We start from the raw sequence: 23850 nt of genomic DNA on the forward strand, positions 1-23850 counted from the left end.
AAGTCTCTGTTGGGACTCGTGCGTCTCAGGCAACAGGAGGATAATCACGTGAACGTTACATTTTTTTTTTCAAGAAACGTGATGAATAAATTTAACGGATGATTCCACAGATGGTGAGAGGAAACGTGTTCAACGTGATTTGGCCTGTAAAAACAAATAAAATGATCCATCAAAGATTAAAACAAAATCTACCAAGTTGGAGTTTTCAATCATGTCGTATTTCAGGGCGTCTCAAATTTCCAGCTGCGCGGGAGAGGACGCGGACTAGGAGCTCGCAGTCACCACCGTCGTCAGAATACCCAGCCTCTAGTGGGCGGCGCCCTCTCCTGGACGCGATGCGGTACTACAACAGGATCTGTGTCACCTCTGCTCAGCCCTGCACCATCATGTTGTACTTTGCTTTTTGTAAAGGTGTCAGTGGTGCATGTGCACCTCCTCAGAGGGACGCTGGGCCAAACGCGCCTCCTTATATAGTCAGGACCTGGTCTGTGGGAGTGCGGTCTGTTTACCCTCCCCCTCCGCAGGTCAAGTTTCAAAGTTTTCTTCTCCTCTCTGCGTTCAATGGAACACAACAAATATTGACAGGCGAGCCGATCAGTCCAGTGGATTTTAACCTGCCGAGTGTCCCGCAGGAGCACGGAAGAGTCCCCCGGCTGTGTTTTGGTCTGCAAACATGAAGCGATTGCTGCCGCCGCCGCCGCTGCTGCTGCTGCTGCTGCTGGAGCTTCTGGTTCTCCAGCAGAGCCGCTGCTTTGAGTTCGTCATCGACGGAGACTGGGAGGACGAGACGGTGAGTTCCAGTCCGAACGGGTCACGGGTTCTGGCCCCACGTTGATCGTCAGTCGAGGGATCAAACCAGCTGTTTTCTGGGTTTGAAGAAAAAGAGCCAGTATATGCTGATGTTGTGCTGAAAACGACACGATGTTGGCCGGATGTTGACCTCTGACCTCTGCTTTAATCATTCATGGGTTCAGTGGAACTTTCATGTCGTTTCGAAAAATAGTTTGGCTGTAAATTGTTTCAAGGATTCGTTCTCTGCTGTGGCGCTGGAGTCGTCAGGCCTGTAATTCATTCCATATCATTTCAACATCCCCTTGTGTTTCTTTGGGTTTCTGTTTGAAAGGTTCGTCATGACCTTTGACCTTTTCGGCCTGTTTTAAAAACCCTACTGAAGGAAGTCTGTGTATCAGCGGTGAATCTCTCCAGTAATCAGTGTTTTTCTTTTACCAGTCAGGTCACCGGGGTCACCACGGGAGACACAAGGTCAGATCTTCTTCTCTTGGGTCAAACTTTCACGGTTTGTATTCACGTCTAATAACAAAACAGGATTTTTTTCTGGCCAAACTTTTCCTCGCTGATGTCGCAAACACTGATCGATCGGCGGGATGCAGCTGAGCGATAAAAACAAAAAAACAACACAAGGAATCTGAAGCAGGCTAATCAGAAGCTGCATCCTGATCCAACAACAAACCAGTGTGAGGCTGACGAGCCTCTGTGTGTGTGTGTGTGTGTGTGTGTGTGTGTGTGTGTGTGTGTGTGTGTGTTTCAGAGAGCGATATTGACCAGCGAGGAGCAGGAAAACTTTGAGGTAGGACCCCCCTCTTGTTGTTGGAGGCCTCGCCACTGTGGCAGAGTTGAACCGTATCTAAGAATCAATAATCTGATGTTTGAAGAGATCCTCCTGACTGACAGGTTATTGACTTTGCTCTGAGTCCTCTAACCGACCACGCACGCGCGGCCCAGGGGAGGAGCTACAGACGAGAGTGTGTCAGTTACATCGCCACGCCGTTACTAAGTTGCTCTCATTGAGCCAAAACTGAACCGTCCCAGTGAGGCTCGGTCCAGAGAGACACACACTGTTGTTAGAATGAAGACCCGCACGAAAACTAACAGTTCCCTTCATTAAATAGGCTTTAAGTCTTTATATGGTTGACTGACGCGTGTACGGGTCCTTTGAGATGCAACGGGACGGGACGAGACGGGACGAGACGAGACGGGACGAGACGGGACGAGACGAGACGGGACGAGACGGGACGAGACGTGACGGGACGAGACGGGACGAGTCGAGACGAAACGAGACGAGACAAGGAGCCAGATTAAGACCTGATCTGAAGCTCCGGATGGAGAGACGTCTTTCACGCCTTCCTGTCCCGTTCAGGCCATCCGTGGCGATGACATCACCGTCAGGAGCTACAAGGTGGAGAGCCGCATCACATCCCGCTTCGCCCACACCACCGTCAGGAGCTCGGTGGTCAACTCGGGCTCCAAAGCTCAGAGCATCGGCTTCAACGTCCAGATCCCCAAGCAAGCGTTCATCACCAACTTCACCATGTGAGTCCCGCCGCAGGTGAGAGATCCGATCCACCGCCGGGGTCGTCACCTTTCCTGCTCTGTGCTGCAGGAACGTGAACGGGATCACATTTGTGGGCTCGGTGAAGGAGAAGACAGTGGCCAGGAACCTGTACGCCCAGGCCAGGTCCAGGGGCAAGGCCGCCGGCATCATCAGGTACTCAACTCCCCTCTGGGATTAGAACCCTTTAAGGAGTCGGCCCACTTTGTGAGGACTGTTTCTGCTCCGCAGGGCGAATTCTCAGGACATGGAGACCTTCAAGACGGAGGTCCACGTTCCTCCCGGCAGTAACATTGAGTTCGAGCTCCACTACCAGGAGATGATGCACCGGAGGCTGGGCTTCTACGAGCACTCGCTCTACCTGCAGCCCGGGAGGCTGGTGCCACAGTTCCAGGTAGGACCATCGAGCACACCTGTGGGCTCTGGAGGTTGATCAATGTTCAGCAGCAGACATCCCTGATCTCTGCCTGTAGGTGGACGTTCACATCTACGAGCCGAAGGGAATCTCCACGGTGGAAACGCCAAACAGCCTCGGGGAGAAATTCACCCAGCTGATCAAAGTCACCACCTCCAAGGAAAAGGTATGGCTGAAGAGACACAAACACCTGCCAGCCACACAACACACCTGCAACATGCCCCTCCCCCCAGGTGCGCTTCAGTTTACCAATGTCACTTTCCACCAGTGAAATGTCTGAGAATGAAGAGCCACCCTGATCGATTCCAGTTTCTGCAGATCTGTTTTTACGTCCTCAGGCTCACGTTGTGTTCAAGCCCAACTTCCAGCAGCAGAGGAAGTGTGAGAACTGCACCGAGAGCGCCATCGATGGTGTCTTCACCGTTAAGTATGACGTAACCAGGGACAACAACCCTGGGGAGCTGCAGGTACCGTACACCCGGCTGTTCACTGACACCAGATGAACCTTCAAGGATGCGTCTGATCAAAACTTGTCCTCCAGGTCTCCGACGGCCACTTTGTCCATTTCTTCGCTCCATCCAACCTTTCGCCTCTCCCCAAGAACATCGTGTTTGTCATCGATGTGAGCGGCTCCATGTGGGGAGTCAAGATGAAGCAAGTCAGTCATTGGCTGTTGGTGGCACAGTGACACCGTGTGGTCGCTCTGTAGAATGCAACTCACCTCCTGCCTTCCCCCCCCAGACGGTGGAGGCCATGCAGGCCATCCTGGATGACCTGAACATCGACGATCAGTTCAGCATCATAGACTTCAACCACAATGTTCGTTGCTGGAGCGAGGACCTGGTCCCCGGGTCCACCATCCAGATCGCGGATGCCAAGAAGTACATCCAGAGCATCAAACCTGTCGGAGGTACCACCAGATATTAAAACCTTTTAGGTACTCACGCTGGATGTCTGGAGCTGATCTAGAGCTGCGTGACCTCTCTGTGACCCCAGGATGCAGGAAGAGCCAGCCAAGAGTTCTTGACAGTTTTTATCTCAACTCAAAGTATTTGTGGATTCCCGAGCGTTCGGTTGGATTAAGACGGACCTGGATTACACCGGACCGGCGACCTGGAGAGTTTGTAAACAGATGTCACTGGACAGTTTTGCTGTTCTTAGCCGTCTGTTAGCTTGTTAGCTTCAAGCTGAATATATGTGGCTGGCTCTTTCTGCATTCTGGAGTCAGAAACAAAAGTGGGAGGGAACAAAGACATTTGGCTGCTCATTTTCAACCTTTGACCTCAGGCACCAACATCAACGAGGCTCTGATGAAAGCAGTGCAGATCCTGGTGAGGGCGTCCAACCAGGGGCTCATCAACCCTCGCTCGGTCTCCATGATCATTCTGGTGTCTGATGGAGACCCCACCGTAGGTATGGCCGACCTGCCCTGAAACTCCTCCCACGTGGTTCACCCGTGAGCGTCCGGCCCGTGAGACGATGTTGTGTGTGATCCGCAGGTGAGATCAAGCTCAGCACCATCCAGAAGAACGTCAAGAGGGTGATGAGGGAGGACTTCTCTCTCTTCTCGTTGGGTATCGGCTTTGATGTGGATTACGACTTCCTGGAACGAATCGCCATGGAGAACAGAGGCATGGCCCAGCGGATCTACGCTAATCACGACGCCGCGGAGCAGCTACGGGTACCGCAGAGCCCTCCAGTCCCTCCTCTGGTCCCGCTCTCTTCAAACTAATGCCTGAGACAAGGGTCCATCATTCAGCCTCAGTGGGGGAGTTTATGTGTCTGGGGTTTTAGGCTGCGACGGCGAATCAGCTTCATTCGCCCAAAAGCTAATAAATGCGGCCGTTACCTCACAGCGGGCTGCGTATCTTTGGTTTGACGGTTTGGAATCCAAGCTGCATAAGAACCATCTTGTAACATGAGAGTTTCCCTCCTCTCTGCTTCTGGTGGATGAATCGCTTTCCTGACTTGAAGCTGCAGGGGAGAATTTTAAAGATGTACAATATTGGCTTTTCTTTTCCTTTTTTTCCAGATATTCTGATACTTTTATAACAAGTTTGGCTATTTACCAAAATTATCTTCATAAAAAGAAGCTGATGTCATCTGTAGATTTTGTGGATAGTGGAAACACGTGCCAACCTTGTCAATGTGATAAAGATGATCTTTATTTTTTCACAAAACATTTGGAAAAACCCAGAAGTCGTAGGGCTGACTGTGATCGATTGATTCCCAGCCCAGAAGTGATGGTTATTATTGTACTGCGGCGTGTTTGTGATCGTCCCTCGTGTCCTTCCCCTCCCGTGGCAGACGTTCTACAGCCAGGTCTCGTCCCCCCTGCTGAGGAGGATCACCATCCAGTTCCCGGAGGACTCGGTTTCTGACGTCACTCAGAACCGCTTCGATAAATACTTCAGCGGCTCGGAGCTGGTGGTGGCCGGGAAGGTGCTGCCATCTGACAGCGACACACTCACCAGCTTCACCACCGCCTCAGCTGTGAGTCACACACACACACACACACACACACACGCACACACACACGCGCACACACACTCGTTTCGAATTTGATTTTGTGAAAATGAGTCATCCTGTGTCATTTATTTTGTTCAAACGGATGGAAACGACTGGCAGTAGAGGTCCGTTGTTGGTTCAGGCTGAGTTCCATCTTACTTAGTTAGCTGTTAGTTAGCAGTTTGGTGATCTGGCGTCCGTGATCTTCAGGGGTGACAGCACGAAAGGGAACAAGGAGCATCAGTAGAAGCTCAATTGTGCTCAAGTCGTCTTTTATCAGCACTCATAAATCAGTCGCCATCATTATTGATGATCATAAATGGACATAGAACAAACTGGAATGGACGCCACTGGTGCTGCCAGTGATATTCCAGATTTTTCAAGGCCTCCAGCCTGAACCGCCATGTTCCCCTCGTGTCCCATGTGGTCCTGCAGGCTATTTTGGACATCACCATGGAGACGGAGACTGACACCACGCAGCTGGACACGGAGCTGGCCAAGTTGCAGCATTCCTTCACCGGCTTCGCCCGCCAGCTGTGGGCGTACATAACCATCAAACAGCTGATCAGTGAGAGGTGAGGCCATTCACATGACCGCCACCTGGACGTGACACTGGGGTTTAAACCGCCACCCTCCCGCAGGTCTCTGGCTCCAACAGCCGCCAAGAAGAGGAAGATCACCCAGCGCATCCTGTCGTTGGCCTTGGAGCATCAGTTCGTCACGCCGCTCACCGCGCTGCTGGTGGAGAGCGACGACGGCAAGGAGAGGCTCCTGGCTGACTCCCCGAAGGACCCCAAGCAGGGCTGCTGCTCAGGTGCCTGGCAGGAAACACCTTCCTACCGCAGTGATCGGCATGACTGTGAATCCTCATGATGACCATTTATCATATGAAACATTACAATCGCACAAAGGTCACATGACCAGGAAAAAAAAGAAAACTCATTTGGCACTAAAATATTTGTGTGAACTACGACGAGCAAAAACTGTTTTGAAAGAAGTCCTGAGGTCACGTGCTGTTGAAAGAAGTTTCAAAAAGGCATGTTTTTGTTTATGAAATATTCATCTTGCACTAAAATAATCAGATGAAATATTACGCCCAATAACTTCCCTCCAAGAAAGAGGCGTGTCCAGTTCTCTGTCGGGTACTGCGGTCTGGTTTGTTGTCCCTGGGTCACATGATGTTGATGTCATAGAAGAGATGATGAGTTCATATTTTTCTGACAACTCTTGTGCACAGGAGGGGGGTTGGGAGGAGGCCCGGGGCCCTCCGGTGGGGCTCCGGTCCGGGTGGTCTACCAGCCTCCACCCTGGGTCCAGATGACCACCCCGGCCCCCCCCAGCCACGCTGAGAAAGGCCCAGAGGAGTGGGCGCTGCCACAGCAGGTCAATTTAGGTAACACACACACACACACACACACACACACACACACACACACACACACACACAGCACTCTGTGTGTAACCGGCTGGGTTTCTCTGCCCCAGTGGACAACGACCCTCACTTCATCGTCCACCTGCCCAGGAGCAACATGGACGTCTGCTTCAACATCGACTCCAAACCGGGTCACATCCTCAACCTGGTGTCAGACAGCGGAACAGGTACCACGTCAGGTCCAGGTGTTCCACCACTGCGGCTGTGGGAACAGGGCGACTCTCCCTTTACACACTTGTAGGCTCTCTGTTATTGTCAATGTCACTTGAAGGTCGGGTCGTGACCTCGTGTCTCCGTCCCGCAGGCCTGGTGGTGAACGGTGAGTTAATCCGCTCGAAACCGAAGCCAAAAGCCAAACAGAGCACCTACTTTGGCGTCATCTCCATCTACTACCAGCCCGACGGCGTCGGCGTCACCATCAGCACCGACGCCATCGCCGTGACTGACGGCCACAGCAACCACTCCTTCACCTGGGGCGCCACCGCGAACATCGTACTTGATGGGTAACCGCCGCGGCCTTGACCAGCGTTTGATGAGTGTGTTTTTTTGTTTTTCCTGAGGATTTCTCTGCTTTTCAGGGTGAAGATCTCCATCATGAAGGACGCTCACGTTACAGTCACGATAAATTATAACATCCAGTTGACGGTGTTGCTTCACCGCGTGTGGAAGAAGCACCCGGTCAACGTGGACTTCCTGGGGATCTACATCCCTAACGACAACCAGTACTCGCCGCTGGTCCACGGCCTCATCGGTACGTCCGCTGGCGGGATTCCTGGCTCCGATTTCACATGAAAAAGAGTCATGTCAGAACCAGAAAATCTTTATCCACGAAGGGAGTTACCGATGGGCTGCAGAAATGAATCATGTGACCACTCACAGCAACAGTCTCACACACACACACACACGTGCGCGCGCATCATGTGACATAAATTTCCTGTATTTCCAGCTGGTTTTAAGTGTCCAGCATTTACTGGTCAATATATTCCAGGAATGGTGGAACCGGAGCCCACAGGAGAGTCGGATGGGCGCAGTTGTCGCTTTGCTGCCCCCAAGTGGCAAGAAATGTTCTTGACATTTTAATATCACAACGCCACACAGTTCATTTCTAGCAAACTCATAACTCATCAGTGAAATTAAATTTAGCTATGACCCATAATTACTTAGTGTTACTAAAAGTAGTACTAGTACTACAGTAGTACTGGTACTCCTGTTTTATTAGCTGGAAACGAACTCGTGGAGGTTTCTTGCTGGAGAAACTCATAAATAAACATAAATACTTCAGATTCTTTTTGCAGGAATTCCTGAGTCCAAGGTTCTCCTGTTTGGAGGTTTGATTCTGGTTTCTGTAGATGCGGCAGTCGTGATTCAGACGCCTGCTGAAGATGAAGAGAGGCTCTGAATTGTTTCCATGAATTCTGTTTGTGTGTATTTGAGAGAGAGACTGAAGCAGGATGAGGTCACGTCAGGGTTGCACACACCCAACCTACAACCCCTCTGTACCTGGTGGATGTGAAGTTGAACGTGTGTGTGTGTGTGATATCTTAGGACAGTTCTCCAGAGAGCCTGACGTGAGTGTGTATGACGTCCACGAAGGAGTCGACCCCGAGAAGAAGGAGGCCACCATGGAGGTGAAGGGCAACCAGCTGCTGGTCACCAGGTACATGTGAACCACCCACACCAGACCGATGAATGACATCACATCTTTACTAAAACATAAATGTGTGTGTGTGTGTGTGTGTGTGTGTAGGGGCTGGCAGAAGGACTACAGACGTGATAAGAGGCGTGGCTCCAACATCTACTGTTGGTTTATCCACAACAGCGGGAAGGGCTTCATCGACGGCCACTACAGCGACTACATCGTCCCTCACCTCAGCAGCTTCCTGCAGACGCACTGAGTAGCAGAGACTCTTTGAGCCCCCTGTGCTGCTGTCCCCCCCCCCCCCCCCGTCCACAGGTTTTTCCACGGATGTCAGATTTGAAAACTACTTGATTTGTGATTTTTTTTAAAAAAGGAGAAGAAGAAAATTGTGGCCGTCCCTCTCTTGATCATCTCAAACACCTCATGGCTCATTTGTTGAATTTATTTGAACAAATATTTAATCTGCAATGTTGAAGATCAACTTGAACGTGAATTAAAAAATAAAAAACAAACTGAACTGGTAGTTCTCAGTTTCTCTGTGTTGCCGCGCCAGCAGCGACGTTCTGTACAGGTGAAGCTGGCGGCGTTCCTCTGATGTGAAGGAGTCCAGCCTCACGGTGGAGGCCTCAGGCCAGTTTGGAGAAGTCTTCATAGGCGACCTCCACCCTCCTCCCTCTCTGAGGACCCTGACGACAAAGATGAGGCACGTTAGATGAGGCGTTTTGGGGCTTCGGGTTCTCTTGGCGGTGGGATTTTTGAGCAGAGCTACGTACGGCATCAAGTGTGAGCGTCGCACAGAAGTTCTTCTCATCGATCCCCTCCAGCACGGCCTCGGCGTCTCTGTAGGGGCCGTTCAGGATCAGAACCCGTTTACCTGCAACCGTTTGAACAGGAAGACGTTGAGTGAAGCGGCTGATCGGCTCCGAGGGAATGAACGGTGGATGTGTTTCTGTCACCTGGTGCCGGTATCACCGTCTCCATGTGGTTCTGGTCCAGTCTCAGCTTGTCTCCAGAGCCGATGATCTTCACCACGCCTGAGTATTTGTCTTTCACCTCCTGCAGCAAAACCGCACACGAACATCAGTGCGTGCACATCAGCACCTCATTGTGTAACATCAAGCTGCGTTACCATGACGACAGCCTTCTTCTTGTGGTACTTGTCTCCCAATCGCTTAGTGACAACTTTGACCACGATGTTGGGCTGCAGCCAGTGGTCCGTCCTGACCGACTGCTGCTTCTGCCTCTTCTTCTCCTCCATCTGAACAGAAACCCTCGGTTAGAACGCTCGTTTTGCCCACACAGTCGTATGAAACGGGCCTCCGTCACCTCCATGATCTCCTCCAGCGCCGACTTCTTCTTCTTCTCCCTGGACTCGGAGCTGGAGGACGTTTCTTTCCTCTTGGCTGAGGAGGAGGCTGCTGTTTTCAGAGCACTCGCACCCAGAACCGAACTAGAAGAAGAAGCCAGAGTTACACACAAACCTGTCAAATGCAACGTGAATCAGTTTTACCGGGACCTGCTGCACCTGGAAGTGGAGGGACCCGCCGCCGAGGAGGAGGAGCCCAGGTTGAAGGCCACTGTGAGGGAAACACATGTAGCAGTGAGAGAGGCTCGCTTGCTAATAAGTGAGAAACTTAAAACACAGAGCAAAATGATGCGGAGACCCATGCTAGTTAGCTTAGCACGATGAGTATCAAAGCACATCAGGGTATAAACGAACATGAGCATTCAACAGCCTTTCATCCCTCCAGAGGAAAACAGGTGTGGTAGAAACAAACCTTTCTCTTCCTCACTCTCTCGTTTCAGCTCCGTGTAAACTGGCGTTTCCTACGAGATCAAATACAGAAGAAGACCTGCTGAGTCTTTGACCGACTGGTTTTTGATTGTAAAGACGTGGCTGCAGTACTCACATCCTGCTCCTTGGTGTCGCGGCCTCGTCGAACCTGCTCCTCGATGAACCTGGCGCTCCGCTCTTCATCGTCCAGCTCGTGTTTCTTCTTCCTTGCCAGCTCCTCTTGGCGGCGGATGGTCTCAGGGTCTCTGTCGATGTACTGGATGTACCAGCCTTTAGGGGTCTCGTCCACCTTGCAGTAACCTGGCAGAGACACATGAGCAGGGTCCAGAGCTCCGCCTGGATCCTGAATACTGCATCGGATTACTGAAGTGGGTGCTACCTTCTCTCCCGAGCCACTTGGTGAAGTCCGTGAGCGTCTCCCACTTCGTGGAGTTCATGTGGATGTGCTCGCGGTCACTGATGTATTCATTGTAGACGATGTTGTTGTGAACTCGTTTGGTTCCTGCGTGGCGAGGAGAAACAAACGTGTAGCATCAACGGATACAAGTTACTACAAACCCCCAAAGACCTGCAAGTGCTGCTACATCGCGTACACCCACGGATACTAATACTAGCATCTCTGCCTGAGGCATTATGTCATGTTCTCCTTCCTCTGCGGGGAAAGAGCTGCACACGCACACACACACACACACACACGGCGTGTATTTCTTCTCATGTTGTAGCCTTTAAACATAAAGTCAAAAACAATGATGACAATTTTAAGACCGAAAAGAGCTGTGGCGTTCAAATCAGCAGCAGTGGAGGAGGAGAACTGAAGAGACTGAAGTGTGTACATGTACTTTTAGAGTACGAGTATCTCGACTGAGACAAAATAATTGAACCTGTTCTATCATGACATGAATGCGCTGCTTGTTTCCATCACATCAACTGGATTTTATAAAGATAATACGACGACAGCATGTGGTGCGTCCCTGGCAGAGGGGCAGAGGAGCAGAGCCACGGCGGGAGAGCGGCTGCTGACCCGGACTCACCGAAGCGTCTCCGGAGCAGCTCCAGGAACTCGCTCTTGAACTCACTGGGCCAAAAGAGACAGCAGGTCAGTGACGTGGACCGAAGGATTGTTCTCAAGAACGTCACACGGAATCAGGGAAGGAACCCACCTGGAGAAGAAGTCCATGAACTTGGTGGGGTTCTCCGAGGCCAGCAGGAGCTGCCTCTGGTGGGACTCGGACATGCAGTGACATTTGAAGCCGTTCTGTTAGCGAATAAGACACGACGTGAAACGATAACGAGACGACGGACAAACAAACAAACAAACAAACAGGTCAACGGGCGGTTTGGACTCACCTCGTCTCTGCATTGTTTCTGACACATCTGGCAGTACCACCTCAGCTTCTGGAGTCCTTTCGATTTGATCCGGTTGCTTATCGCCTTCGGTGAGAGAAAATCCGCCTTCCCCATCGCTACCGTATATAAGAGAGCAACAAAACCCCGATTGACAGCAGAGAAATACGCTTCAACTCGCCGATAGACCGTGAACATCCGCCACCATAGTAGCTTCACTTCAGGCGTCACGATATCGCGAGGACGCGTGCAACTACGCGAGAACAACTGCTGCGTTCCAGCCCCTCGGCCCCTCCAAAACCTCAATAAAATGACGTCGGAACCAAAGCTCCCATCTGTTCCTTTAATTTCCTCCTAGAAATCTAGATGAAGGATTTAACCAACTGCCTAGAATCTATTTTTAGCAATATCAAATAGATGTAGAAATATATCATGAAACACGTGAATAACACTGAATGTGTAATTTGTGTTTTTTCTGTTTCCTGAATCCTGCTGAGATTACCAAAGGTTGATGTAGAAGAAGAGATTATTTAAACACGGAGCTCCACGGAGTTCAGATTTTATTATTTTTTAAAATCAAAACTCAAAGTGTTTTTTTTAAATATAAATACAAACAAACAAAAACAAGTCAAATAACAAATATTTCGCGTGTGGCCCTCATCTAGAAAGTCAGTTTTATATGTTGTTTTTTTGTGACAAAAGCGTTTGACTCCACTGTTTGATAAATAGTAACTAACTAATCCAGGTATAAAATATGTATAAGTGAAATTACGGTAACATTATTCAAAATTAAGAAAAGGGTATGTAGTTACCATCAAATTTAGCTGTATGGAGAAAATATTGTCAGAGATTTAAGATCAATGTGGTAACTCGCAAAGGGGACCGCTTGCCTCCCCCTCAATTTCTGCGTCCGTGAAGGTAGCATTCAGCCATTTTGCCTCAAACCGGCGCCTGCGCAGTTCTGCGTGTCTGACCTTCATAGGACTAACCATGTTCTCCAGAACCAGCGCGTTGGTTTTCTCCCCACAATGGTAAACTTTACTGGACTTCCACACCGTCCCCACGCGTGTTTATGCTATAATTTATTCAGCTACCCCACGCAGCGGTGCGAGTAGCTGGAGTTCTTAAGTTTCGCGAGTAAAGTGCTGCTAGTGAACGCAAGGACGTGCTAACGTGGAGGCCGCGGCTAATGAATGACAGCACAGCTCCACCGGTGGGAAGCCAATGCTAAAATGCTTTGACATTGTGCAGGTTTCTGCTCACGATATTAAACACTTCAGGTACGATAGACCTGATGTTTGCGGGTTCACTTTTCGGCTCGGTGTTCGAGCTTCTCCTAGCATGTAAGCTAGCTGATGTTAGCCCAGTGGCATCGTTCGCAGCGGTGATATTCTTCAAATCTAGTTACGCGATGTTAATTTTACGTTCATAACTTAATGTAAGTGTTGCATGGATGCATTATGCGGCCTCTTGTTCGTGTCTGTGGCTCAACTGTGCTCTTTCCGTCCTCAGTGGGCAGGTCAGGAACATGGCTACCCTGAAGGACAGTAAGTACTATTCTGTGTATACATACTTCATATCGGAAGAGAACCGCCGTGCATCATATTCACGTACTCCAGCAGCGCCTCCAGACATGAGCAGAATTACTCTCAAATCTGTCCTGGAGTGAATGTCTGAGATGTCCACCAGTGTTATTGTACTACGTAGACATGTGTGGTACTGCAGTTGGCAATTTTTATTATGATGATCTGGAGTATTATGCCTTTAGGGATGTGAGCAGAATTCACTGCATAGACATGTTGATATTTGTGTGCCTTTTCTCATTGAAATACATCTGTGATTACAGAATAGACTGAAATATTTATGCTGTTATAGCAGTGTCAAGTTAAAGTCAAGTCCTCTGAGTGATATTTGTAATGTGTGGTCTGACAGTAAACTATGTACTGACTAAGTGTCCATCTTAGAAATTGTAATCATAGCCTGAATCCTCTCTTCCTTCAGTCACCATCAGGTTGAAGTCCATCAAGAACATCCAGAAAATCACAAAGTCCATGAAAATGGTGGCCGCTGCCAAGTATGCCCGCGCTGAGAGGCAGCTGAAGCCGGCTCGCGTCTATGGCACCAGCGCCCTCTGTATGTCACCGCTCGCTCATACGTTCACCCTTGAGCAACAAAATAGAGACTTGACTTTTATTGTTGTTGTCCAGCCTTGTACGAGAAGTTTGAGTTTAAGGACCAGGGGGACAAAGCTTCCAAGCACTTGATTATCGGCGTGACCTCTGACCGTGGGCTCTGTGGCGCCATCCACTCTGGTGTGGCCAAGGCCATAAAGAGCGAGATCGCCAACCTGACGGGAGCCGGCAAGGAGGTGATGGTGGTCAATGTGGGAGACAAGCTGAGAGGCCTGCTGCACAGGTACGCCGCTGCTTGTCAAGTGACGATGTCAGATGTGATGATGTCCGTGTTGCAGCTCGCTTGCTCTCTGCGCTAATAAGATCCTTGTGCATGGAAGAACACACATTTGTGATCGAGAAAAAAGTTTTGATGGAATGAAAGTCAGCATGTTCCTGCTGTGTGACCCTGTTAGTGTTACTGACAAAATGAAGCGCTGTTTTTGGTACCAGGCGTTTGACTCAGGCGATTTCTGGTTGTTTGAGCAACTGCAGCTCATGAGTTCAGGAGCTGTGTAGAGGGTATCAGAAGGTTTGCATGCTACAGTTCGAGCTGCTGTGTCAGGTTTTTAAGTTTAAACCCAGACATCCAGCGTTCTAACAAAAAGAATCGCTGTTCCTCATCAGAACTCATGGAAGCCACATCATGCTGAACTGTAAGGAAATTGGCCGCAAGCCCCCCAGCTTCGGTGACGCCTCCATCATCGCCACAGAGCTGCTCAACTCTGGCTATGACTTCGACAAGGGCACCGTCCTCTACAACAGGTTTAGGTGAGACTTCTGGGTGTGTGTGAGACCGACTGGTGGGCTGAGCAACCGCTGGCTAACTGTGGCTCTCCTCCTCATGCAGGTCCGTCATCTCATACAAGACTGACCAGAAGCCCTTGTATTCTAACGAAATGGTCACTAGCTCAGGTACGACTGATGTCGGTGTCGATGGTGATGTCTCTGAGAGCGTCAGGTGACTTGACGGTCTTCCTCCCCCGACAGATAACTTTTTCATCTATGATGACATCGACGCTGATGTTTTGAGGAACTACCAGGAGTTTGCTCTGGTCAACACCATCTACCTGGCCCTGAGGGAGTCCTCCACAAGTGAGCAGAGCGCCAGGATGACCGCCATGGACAGCGCCAGCAAGAATGCATGTAAGGACGGCACACATGAAAGGAACACGCCAACTTTTTCAATAATGGGTTTGTTGCCCATCGTCCCAGGAGTCAGACAAGAAACTAGAGACCCTTCTTGAGAGAAGCGAGACCCAGGCTAGGTAGCTTAGCCCAATGGTTAGTGGTGGGTGGGAAGTGTTAGCATCAGCTAGCTCAGGTCCAGGCTAGTTAGCTTAGCCAAATGGCTGGTGGTGGGTGGGAAGTGTTAGCTAGCTAGTTGCAGCTAGCTCAGGTCCAGGATGCTGGTGTGTCCAGCAGGAATCCTCCCCCTCCTCATCATCAGTAGCAGCAGTCGCTCTTCTAGTTCTCAACAAACGTTTGGATCTGTTGACGCAAGTTCCAATGGAGCTTTGGAGGTGCTGCGTCAAATCACTGCGCCCAGTCAGGAAAGTAGTTCCGGCTACGTGTCTGATTCAGTAAATACACTGTCTTGTCATTTTGAATGATTCCATAGGGCAGGGGTGGACAACCATGTGCCATGGAGGGCCGTGTGTATGCAGGTGTTCCTTCCAACCAAACCCATTAACAGGTGATTCCACTGATTAACACGCCTCTGTGGCTGAAGCTGTGTTAATCAGTGGAATCACCTGTTAATGGGTTTGGTTGGAAGGAACACCTGCATACACACGGCCCTCCATGGCACATGGTTGTCCACCCCTGCCATAGGGGCGTGTTTGGAAAAAAGTGTTTTTGATTTCGGCTGAGGTATGCTAACACTTACCATCCACTACCACTAACTGTGCTATGCTAACCAGCCGGGGTGTCAGCTTTCTCTGCCTCTGAGGATGATGCATCATCAGAGAATTCCCCTAAAAGTCCCTGTGTGAAACAGAACATTGGACACTGGATTTACTGGTTATTTGCATGTGATTGATAAAGGATCCCGATCTATTTTCAGGTATTTAATCAATGGCAGTTGCTTCTGAGGTTTTTCAATTTTGGGGACAGAAATGATGTAGTTTATTATTTATTGGATGGTAGAAACTGTGAATGGGTGGAGTTCATGGACCTGCAGGGTGGAGCTGAGCAGTTAAGTCGGCATCAGAGTGGAGTTTGTCGACAGAAACTTTGGTGCCGTGTCACTTTGTTCACTTCAAATGTCACAACTTCTCTGGTTTAGTTTAGAACACATGTTGGGTGTCAGGCTATTAGCTCCCTCGCTATAAATAGCTTTGTCATTGACTGACGGCGGATTGATGTGCTCCACTTCCCCTCAGCTGAGATGATTGACAAGCTGACCCTCACCTTCAACCGTACCAGACAGGCCGTCATCACCAAGGAGCTCATTGAGATCATCTCTGGAGCTGCTGCTCTGTAAGTGTCTCCAACTTTAATTCTGCTGGTTAATTTGAGGATTTTCCTCAGCGTTGAATTCCCCCGTCACTCTGCTGACCTCGGAGGACTTTTGTTTTTCTTGACCCCGAGAGAACTCCGAACGCCCTCTTTAAAATCCCCCCTGAAAACCCTCACATTCTTCCATGACTAATTCTCCTGACGTTATCTGCCCCTCTGCACCGTCTGCTGCTCTCAGGAATTGAGGCTTGTCTTAACAGGAGGTAACGTCGTAGAGGTTTAGGATCGTCCTCCATCATCTGTAGTCGAGTGCCCTGTTAACGCTCCGCTCTATTCTAGACCTCCTTTAGTGTCCCAGACCAGTTTGAAAGGCCACATCTGTTCTGTGTGTTTACCTTTTTTAAATTCCTCTCTTTGCAGATAAACGGGTGACATCGTGGTCCCTCAGCCTCCCGCTCCTCAAAGTACGTCAGACAGTTGGTGTCCAGAGTCGACCAACATTTGTGCTTCTGTTTGTAAAATGTATAAAGAAAATAAAGCTCTTACCGAGAACGTGGCCGCGCTCTCATCTGTCGTCCTGGCTCAGCATAAACACCCCTGAGAAAGACGGTGAATTAGTTGGCTGAGTTTTTATGTCTTTAGTTGGAGGTGAATGAAGTAAACTCAAGACTGTAAGTACTGCGTCTGTGGAAATGGACAAAATGGAGTTTGATTAAAATAAAACAAACAATGACAACTCAGCATCTACGAGTTTGTTTCTGAGCTGCAAATATCAAACGCCTCTTTCAGATTACTGGGATTGTGCATTCATTAAAGTTTATTTCCAAATTTTCTAGACTGGACTGTATAAAAGTGAAATTACTTTTATTTTAAAGTAACAGGTTGCATTATCCTATTAGTGAGAGGAATGAGTTACTGATTACATGTAATTCAGCCTCATATGATAAAGACCGACATGAAATTAACGAACACAATTGACTAATAAGTCCACAAAATGTTTCAATTGTATTCAATTTAAAGATCAGTGATTATAAGGAACTTCATTTGTGTACAGCATCAGTGTGTGTACAGTGTACGCCTGGTAACACAATCCAACACAACAATCGACAGTTGAGTCAAGAAAACGTAAAAATAATGAATACACAACACACAAGACTTTATATACATACAGTATATGTGTGTGTGTGTATATATATATATATAATATATATATATATAAGTACACATCTTAACGTCTTAAAGTATTTCTGCTGGTGAAAGTATTCGTGTCTGAACTTCACGCATCATAGTCACGTGAATCAACATGGCGTCGTCAACATGAACGGAGCGGTAAATGGGCCGCTTTTGGCGCTAAACAACAATTGGTTTAAACTCACTTAAGATGTTCAACATGATGCGACAGACAAATGTGAAAGTACCGGTTTAGTCAGTTATTTCTGACTAACATCGTTTCCCCGTCACACTCGGTGTGTCAGTGTGATTGCCTGGTCGCTAAATGTCAAAACAGGTCCACGAGACTCAACCGTTGATCTGATTTCAAGATGGCGGGAGGACAGAGAGGAAGAGGAGTGAGGGAGGTTTGAGGTGAAGACAACAGGTGATACCTGAGATGGACCCGGAGAACCAGGCAGACCGGGATTGAGGAGAGCCCGCCCGGATCGAGGAACCATCAAGAAGAGGCTTTGAGGGACCTGGACAACAAAAACCAGGCCCCCTTCTGCCTGTTCCAGGACGACCAGTCCCTGCAGACAGGGGTCCAGAGGTGAGACCAGTAGGCCATTGCTGGTTTTATTCTGTGCTGTCTTGGGTTGTGTGTTCTGTTGAGTCGACGTCATGTCAACTCCTAGATTTGGTGCAGAGTCCAACTATTTGTGACCCCTGGATAATTGATAGGAACTGACAAACTCCCTCCAAAGTACCAGATTAGGGTTCTGAGGAACATCGGGGCAGAAACTGAGGAGTGAGAGACTGTGATTTGGCGTCAAACATACGTCGAAAGTGCAGGTAAATCTTGAAGAATGTTGGAAAAGTGACTGATTTGACGTAGACCGAGACTCTGGAGTGTTGTAGTTGAAGGTGCGGCCACCAGGGCGCGCTGTCTGATTAGAAATCTCCTGCCTCGGCGTTCCACCCCAGTGGAGAAGCTCAAGTGCAGAACCACACACTGAAGAGTGTATTGTTGCTTCACTGGGTGATAAAGACAGATTCAATACACTTCTGATACATCTCTTAAAAATTACATCGCTGCATTTGTTAGTCGGCTTATACTTGAGTGTGTGTCTGTGTGTGTGCGCGCATGTCCTGCAGGCCTTGTTTGTCTATTGTGTTTGTGCTTGTTATTGTTTACTCCTGAGGGGGAGTGTGCAGAGATTGTATCTGAACACAGAAATTACAGCGATGCCAGACTCTGATAAACCCCGTCAGAGAGCAGCAGCCCGCTCTTCTGCTCGCCAGCGATGGCCCAGCCATCCCCCATCTCATGGACCGCAGGTTCTCAGTCATAAGGAGAGTTTTGCAGAACCTCTGTGGTAAATTTGGGAATTTTCCTGGATGGGCTGGGAAATGGAGAGCTAGTGTTTTTTTTCCCACTGAAGAGATTGTGGGAAAGTTATCAAAGATTTCTAAATGCTCTTGGAGAGTTCAGACAACCCTAAAGCCCGTCCTCCTATGATCCACCAATCCACAACTAAAACCATCGTATGTCTCTGGACGCATGAAGGAGAAGTTTTGGATAAAAGTCCTTGTCGTATTTCCAAAGGGTTTAATAACCAGGAAGTTCAAGTTCATTCTGATTTCAACAGCACTGAATTCCCAGTAAAGCTCCTCTCCAGGTCCCGTTTTTCAGCTTGACGTCATCACATAAAGTGGCCCATTAGAGGAGGAAAGCCAGCTTCCCGGGACGCACCAGAGGGACGGAGACCCTTCAGTCCCGTGGTTCCGGTCAAAGAAGTGGACTCTCTTTCCTCTGAGGAAACGGGCCGCTGTGTTTCCCTGTTCTCTGATCCGCCGTTACATCTGGAAATGGTGTGTCTGTGTTAGTCGCAGGACACGAAAACTACTGGGCAGCATTTCATGAAACTCGGGGTGCAGCGTGGGTCAAGGAGGAACCCGTCAAATTATGAGCCAAAGCTGTTTAACGCTGCGAAAAAGAAACCCCATTTGGCCTTGGCAGAGGTCTGTTCCAGGAGCTTTTGTGTGGCCATCATCTTTGTTAAGATAACACTGTATTTTCTAAGCGGTGGTATCAGATCTCTGAATATTTGCTACTGGCCTTGAGGAAACTGAAATTGTTACCTCAAGTTACCTCGAACTCACACTGATCTTTCTGACTTCCATCTCACTGCATCCTTCCCTGTCAAGCCTGGAACAACAGAGTATTGATTTTGAACTGAATGCAATCATTTGTGTGTATGTGTTCATGTACTTTCTGACTTTTATCATTTTGTTCTCGATCCCCTCTGTGCTCTTGGCAGGTCCACAACAATGTCATTAATATAAAAAAACAGTCTGCGGTGTAAAACCCTCGTCTAAACTAATTGCCAAGATTTCACCAGGAGATCGCTGCTTGGAAGTCAAGAGGGCGAGAAACTTGTGCAGAAGCCGAGAGAAAAATGATCTAATTTGTTTTATGTGCTGGTGTAACAGGAAGTAAGCGTACCAGAAGTTTTAGAAATAAAATGAAAACTGAGCAGCAGCAAGGAAAAGCAGAGGTGGGATTCATTTTACTACTTTTCTTTGTTGTCCATCCGAACGCAACCTGCCTCACAAACAGATGAACCCTCCTGATGTTTTAAGCAAGGAAACGCATTTCCTACCGGGTGGATGGTAATTCCACCTGTTTGCCAGCTGGCTAAGGTGTTAGCCTGTTAGCCATGAGCTAGAGACTAATTCTGGGTGTTTTTCGCTATCTGGTTGTGTGGGATATGCGCATGAAGAGTCACAAAGGGAGGAACAGGAGCCACAACACGTGCTAGCCTGTTAGCTAGCGCGCTGCTCTCTGAAATCCACTGTAAATGTTCAGTTATTTTAACCAAATATGAGGCATATTTCAGACTGAAAAAAATGGAAGGAGGAGTTTTGTCAATCAGTCTCATAGGCGTGAATAGTTTTGTGGTTGGTTACGGCGCGCACAGTGCCATGTGGAAAGGAGGTGTTAGGCTAACATGCTGGTGTGTTTCAAGCTCCAGTGCATCATGTTTTGATGTCAGTGAATGGTTTGCTGCTTTCAAGCCCTCATCCTGAATCGCTTCCTGATATCTGTGTTGTCCCAGTTTATGGAGCTGGTTGCTGCCCACGAGGGACACGCGCACTCGTCTAAAGGACTCGGAGCTTTCCAAAGATTTCCTCTCATGAGGTGAGGACCACAAGGGGGGCGTTTATGTGGACCGTGTCTCTTTAACAGTGACATCGATGGTGATGCGAACTGAGAACACGCAGCAGTTCACGCCAGCTGAGCTCGCTACTTCCTGTTAGCCCTCTGCTAACTTGAATATGAATACATAAGTTAATTGTGCAGCTATTCACAACTTTCCAAATGATATCAGACCAAATGAATCGAACTCTTTATAGTGAATAGTCACTTCAGAGTGTGTGTGTGTGTGTGTGTGTGTGTGAGAGAGAGATAGAGAGAGAGATGCTCAAAGTAAATTTACCCAGCGTTTTACAGCTGCAGCGGCGCTTAGAACACAACACTCAGCACTGTACCGAGGTAAAGGTGCAGTGTTCCCGGATGTCGAAGAAGAACTTCCCTTGTGCCGTGATACTTGGCAGGAAAGATGATTCCAAACTGACACTTGGACCTAAATTGTGGCAAATTGAAGTGTTGAACCGGTTGTTTCCTCCTGCTGCTTTCACACCAGAAACTCGTCTGTTATCATCATGAAACCGTAGCGGTGTGGAAGCGTGTTAATGCGGCTCCATAATGAAACGAACATCTGCGCGTGAACGACCACGAATAAAAAAGACAAAATGTGTCTCCAAGTTGAGTGTGTGTGCATTAAAAAAAGGTGTGTGAGCGAGTGAAGACATCTGAACATTGTGTTCAGGGGCCCTCGTCGCCGCTCTGTATTAGCTTCACCTCGTTATCGTTATCGCCCTCCTCCATTGTGGCATGACGGGCGGAAAATGATTAGAGGAACAGGTGACAATGGAGGCAGAGATTTCTGCCTTTACCCCGGGCAGCGCCACTGTCAGGTACAGAGGCATTACACTCAAAAGAAAAGAGGCCAAAAAGAAGAGGGGCGACGCACAAAAGAGCTTCCTTTCTTTACCTCTCGTCTTCCTCTTCGGGAGGGCAGAGTGTGTGTTCATGGGAGGCAAATGACTTCCCTCCGTCCATCCTTCACTAATCAGAAGAAGCGCAGCTTTAAAAGGAAAGACTCATCCTTCCTCATCCCTTCTTCTTCTACTGCTACTTTTCCCGGTTGGAGAGAAAAGGAAGACAGGAAGTGAGGCTGTTTCCCACGGCGACATGCACACGTTAGCGACTCTGATGTAGTAATGCCTGAGCATTATCTCCCCCCTCCTTATCTCAATGCATTCCCTTCCCCTCTTTCCTCCCCCTCCTCCCCCCAGTGTTCCACAAAGCTATCAGCTCCGTGGACTTTTCTGACTATTTATGTCGGACAAGGTCAGGATCGTTTAAACCGCTCTCAGCCCCTGCAGATGAGATAGCACAGGTAGGAGGGAGAAACGATCGATTCCCACCGCCACGCAGATTTATCCCCCAAACCTCAACCCTCACCGCCACTCCATCCCCACCCCAACACCAATGCTCTTTCGTTCCTCTCTCCCGAAGAGCGGTTTGCACCACGGAAAGAAGGTAGGGTCACCAGTGCTGCTGGTGCCGCCAGGCTCATCAGTCTCCTTCACACCCAAGGCATTTAAAATACAGTAGCGGCCCTTAAACTGGCCACTTTACTCCGGTCCCGATGAGAGGCGTCGCCTCATCAATCTGGGCTCGGTGAATGGCGAGGCCTGCTGAGAGAGAGGAGGAGGAGATTTAGACGGAAGAAAAGCCGGCCTGTATCATTCACGGCGGTGTTTTACAAATGAAGTGGAGCACTTACTCCAGCTGAAGGCTTGATTGTGAAGCGCTGGTGGCGCTGCACTAACTCGTATGGCGAAGACGGATATTGAAGGTTTGGGATCGGGGCTTCCATCTGAGTTCACATCTCATCTCCATGCACTCTCTCTATCTGATGAAGTGCTAATTTTGTGACCACAAATGTCATGTGGTCATTTGTTGATTTGGTGATATCGACTTTCCATTTTTTTCTCAAGTCTGTTTTGCAAACTTGACACCAATTGAATGACGTTGGCGTGCTTGATTGGCTTCATCTTTGCCATCTCCCTCCACATCTCTCTTTCAAGCGTTGTCAGCCCTCTTTGAGGTGCTGCGTCAGATCACTACGCCCAGTCAGTAAAGTAGTGCCGGGTCTCCAAAACTACGTTTCTCGTAGACTGTCAGTGTAGCGTGACTTCGCTTGCTGTCAGCTTCGTCTGACTGACTGTTTTGTATGTGAGATGCGTGCGCACACACACACTTGTCTTCTTCACTGTGTGTGTGTGTGAGTGAGTGATCCACTGCCACTCATGTCTTGGGTTACTATGTTCCTGGCTGTATGATAGATGGCTCAGCCCAACCTCAGAGCCCCCAACCTGAGCGGCCGGACAGCATGTCACTGCCAGTTTCCGCCAACTTAGTGTGTGAATATGTCTCTAATTGTGTGTGTGTGTGTGTGTGTGTGTGTGTGTGTATGCCTGGCCAGTTTTGACCCCCCACTGCAACAGGATAGGTGGGTAAGAATGGCATGGCAGAGAGAGTGTGTGTGTGTGTGTGTGTGTGTGTGTTGGGGAACTACCAGAGTTCTGTGTCCTGCTGAGTGTGGCGGCCCCAACCCTTTCCTGTCCAGACCACACGTCTAACCAAAACCCAATGTGTGTGTGTTCATGAGTAATAGAATCTCAGTTATTCCATTTACAATTATTTTCCTGTTCATATACTGAATTGATGTTGTTATATTATTATTTAGGTAATTATTAAATGTCCAAACATTGAGGAAATGATCCGCTTAGAAGAGCAATAGCTGGAACTTATGGTTATTATCTGCGTGTCTTTTTTTCTGGAACTAAATAATCAATCAGTCTTGACAAGATCATTCTCAATAGAGACGCCAACATGGACTAGAAATCTCAGGAATTGGTCGCAGCAGGACGTCTCCATCTGCGGAGGAAGATCAGGCTACTTTTACACCTTTCATGTTTTTTGTCATCTGGATGAGCTTTGAATTTCAATGGTCATTTCTCCGTTTTTCGAGCATTTTTAATTAATTTTAAGAGTTTTCCTTTTATCCGATAATATTTTAACTACAACCAGCTTGATCCTGGGAAGTTTGTCTAAACTGCCGGAATTCTTCAAAGTGCTTCATCATCCGGTACAAACACTTTGATCTGATACAAAAACTAACCTCAACACTTAAAGGCATCTGTCGTTTCCTTCAGTTTTTATGAAGGTTGTACAGTTGAAACAACTTCCATCGTACTTTTAGGCCAATATTCCTCCTCAAAGTGAGCTTCAGTTTCTGAGACCCCTGCAGGGGGCTCCCACTGGTTGAGAAACCCTGTTTTAAGGGAGTATAAAAGTCCGAAATAATAACATTAATTAATAGCTCAAATATTAATAATCCCTCTTAAACTGACGACCTCCATCTGCTGAGGAAGGTGATGCCAGAGGC

The 23850-nt window shown here is 48.6% G+C and overlaps 3 protein-coding genes and 1 long non-coding RNA gene across 10 annotated transcripts in view; 3 read left to right on the top strand and 1 right to left on the bottom strand.

Annotated features, from left to right (window-relative positions):
- Positions 1 to 513: 513 nt before the first annotated feature.
- On the top strand, positions 514 to 8860 carry itih2 (inter-alpha-trypsin inhibitor heavy chain 2). Its single transcript, XM_086201690.1, has 21 exons — positions 514 to 790; positions 1231 to 1263; positions 1550 to 1588; positions 2159 to 2331; positions 2402 to 2506; positions 2582 to 2744; positions 2824 to 2931; positions 3104 to 3232; positions 3307 to 3423; positions 3507 to 3675; positions 4053 to 4178; positions 4265 to 4446; positions 5073 to 5258; positions 5709 to 5848; positions 5915 to 6087; positions 6511 to 6666; positions 6759 to 6872; positions 7010 to 7208; positions 7284 to 7456; positions 8251 to 8362; positions 8453 to 8860. The coding sequence occupies exons 1-21, from the start codon at positions 674 to 676 to the stop codon at positions 8598 to 8600; spliced, it is 2862 nt and encodes a 953-aa protein (XP_086057816.1). The 5' UTR covers positions 514 to 673; the 3' UTR covers positions 8601 to 8860.
- Positions 8621 to 11769, bottom strand: kin (Kin17 DNA and RNA binding protein). The gene is made up of 12 exons (XM_086201691.1): positions 11487 to 11769; positions 11300 to 11394; positions 11171 to 11214; positions 10519 to 10641; positions 10255 to 10439; positions 10123 to 10171; positions 9870 to 9921; positions 9671 to 9794; positions 9474 to 9602; positions 9301 to 9400; positions 9118 to 9218; positions 8621 to 9030 (listed from the first exon to the last, which is right to left on the bottom strand). Exons 1-12 carry the CDS (start codon positions 11679 to 11681, stop codon positions 8971 to 8973), a joined length of 1257 nt encoding a protein of 418 aa, XP_086057817.1. The 5' UTR covers positions 11682 to 11769; the 3' UTR covers positions 8621 to 8970.
- Positions 11770 to 12396: 627 nt separating this feature from the next.
- Positions 12397 to 16854, top strand: atp5f1c (ATP synthase F1 subunit gamma). Of its 3 annotated transcripts, XM_086201692.1 has the most exons (10): positions 12397 to 12514; positions 12996 to 13030; positions 13485 to 13616; positions 13691 to 13898; positions 14282 to 14425; positions 14505 to 14569; positions 14645 to 14800; positions 16039 to 16135; positions 16353 to 16377; positions 16535 to 16854. In XM_086201692.1, exons 1-9 carry the CDS (start codon positions 12474 to 12476, stop codon positions 16357 to 16359), a joined length of 885 nt encoding a protein of 294 aa, XP_086057818.1. In that variant the 5' UTR covers positions 12397 to 12473; the 3' UTR covers positions 16360 to 16377; positions 16535 to 16854. The 3 variants fall into 3 exon arrangements, with proteins under 3 accessions (XP_086057818.1, XP_086057819.1, XP_086057820.1); XM_086201693.1 differs by lacking the exon at positions 16353 to 16377; XM_086201694.1 differs by lacking the exons at positions 16353 to 16377; positions 16535 to 16854 and having other exon boundaries at positions 16039 to 16139.
- A 553-nt stretch (positions 16855 to 17407) lies between these two features.
- Positions 17408 to 23850, top strand: part of LOC147262640 (uncharacterized) — a 53884-nt gene continuing 47441 nt past the window's right edge. For all 5 annotated transcript variants that reach the window (XR_015112435.1, XR_015112438.1, XR_015112434.1 and 2 more), the window contains exons 1-2: positions 17408 to 17876; positions 20386 to 20468. This is a non-coding gene — a long non-coding RNA (uncharacterized LOC147262640). The remainder of the gene's footprint in view (positions 17877 to 20385; positions 20469 to 23850) is intronic.

The sequence above is a fragment of the Aulostomus chinensis genome, chromosome 4, assembly GCF_037954235.1.
Source record: "Aulostomus chinensis isolate RoL2024-O1b breed Wild chromosome 4, RoL_Achi_v1.0, whole genome shotgun sequence".
Taxonomy (NCBI): Eukaryota; Metazoa; Chordata; class Actinopteri; order Syngnathiformes; family Aulostomidae; genus Aulostomus; species Aulostomus chinensis.

Excerpts from the sequence above, each read along its gene's own strand:
- itih2 (XM_086201690.1), top strand. The coding sequence starts at position 674 with ATGAAGCGATTGCTGCCGCCGCCGCCGCTGCTGCTGCTGCTGCTGCTG. Across the intron at positions 6,873-7,009 it reads GGTGTCAGACAGCGGAACAG|GCCTGGTGGTGAACGGTGAG; the intron begins GTACCACGTCAG and ends TCCGTCCCGCAG. Across the intron at positions 7,209-7,283 it reads GCGAACATCGTACTTGATGG|GGTGAAGATCTCCATCATGA; the intron begins GTAACCGCCGCG and ends TCTGCTTTTCAG.
- atp5f1c (XM_086201692.1), top strand. The coding sequence starts at position 12,474 with ATGTTCTCCAGAACCAGCGCGTTGGTTTTCTCCCCACAATG. Across the intron at positions 12,515-12,995 it reads TTGGTTTTCTCCCCACAATG|TGGGCAGGTCAGGAACATGG; the intron begins GTAAACTTTACT and ends TTCCGTCCTCAG. Across the intron at positions 14,570-14,644 it reads CGAAATGGTCACTAGCTCAG|ATAACTTTTTCATCTATGAT; the intron begins GTACGACTGATG and ends CTCCCCCGACAG.
- kin (XM_086201691.1), bottom strand. The coding sequence starts at position 11,681 with ATGTTCACGGTCTATCGGCGAGTTGAAGCGTATTTCTCTGCTGTCAAT. Across the intron at positions 10,172-10,254 it reads GCGACACCAAGGAGCAGGAT|GAAACGCCAGTTTACACGGA; the intron begins GTGAGTACTGCA and ends TTGATCTCGTAG. Across the intron at positions 9,795-9,869 it reads GCGGGTCCCTCCACTTCCAG|TTCGGTTCTGGGTGCGAGTG; the intron begins GTGCAGCAGGTC and ends TTCTTCTTCTAG.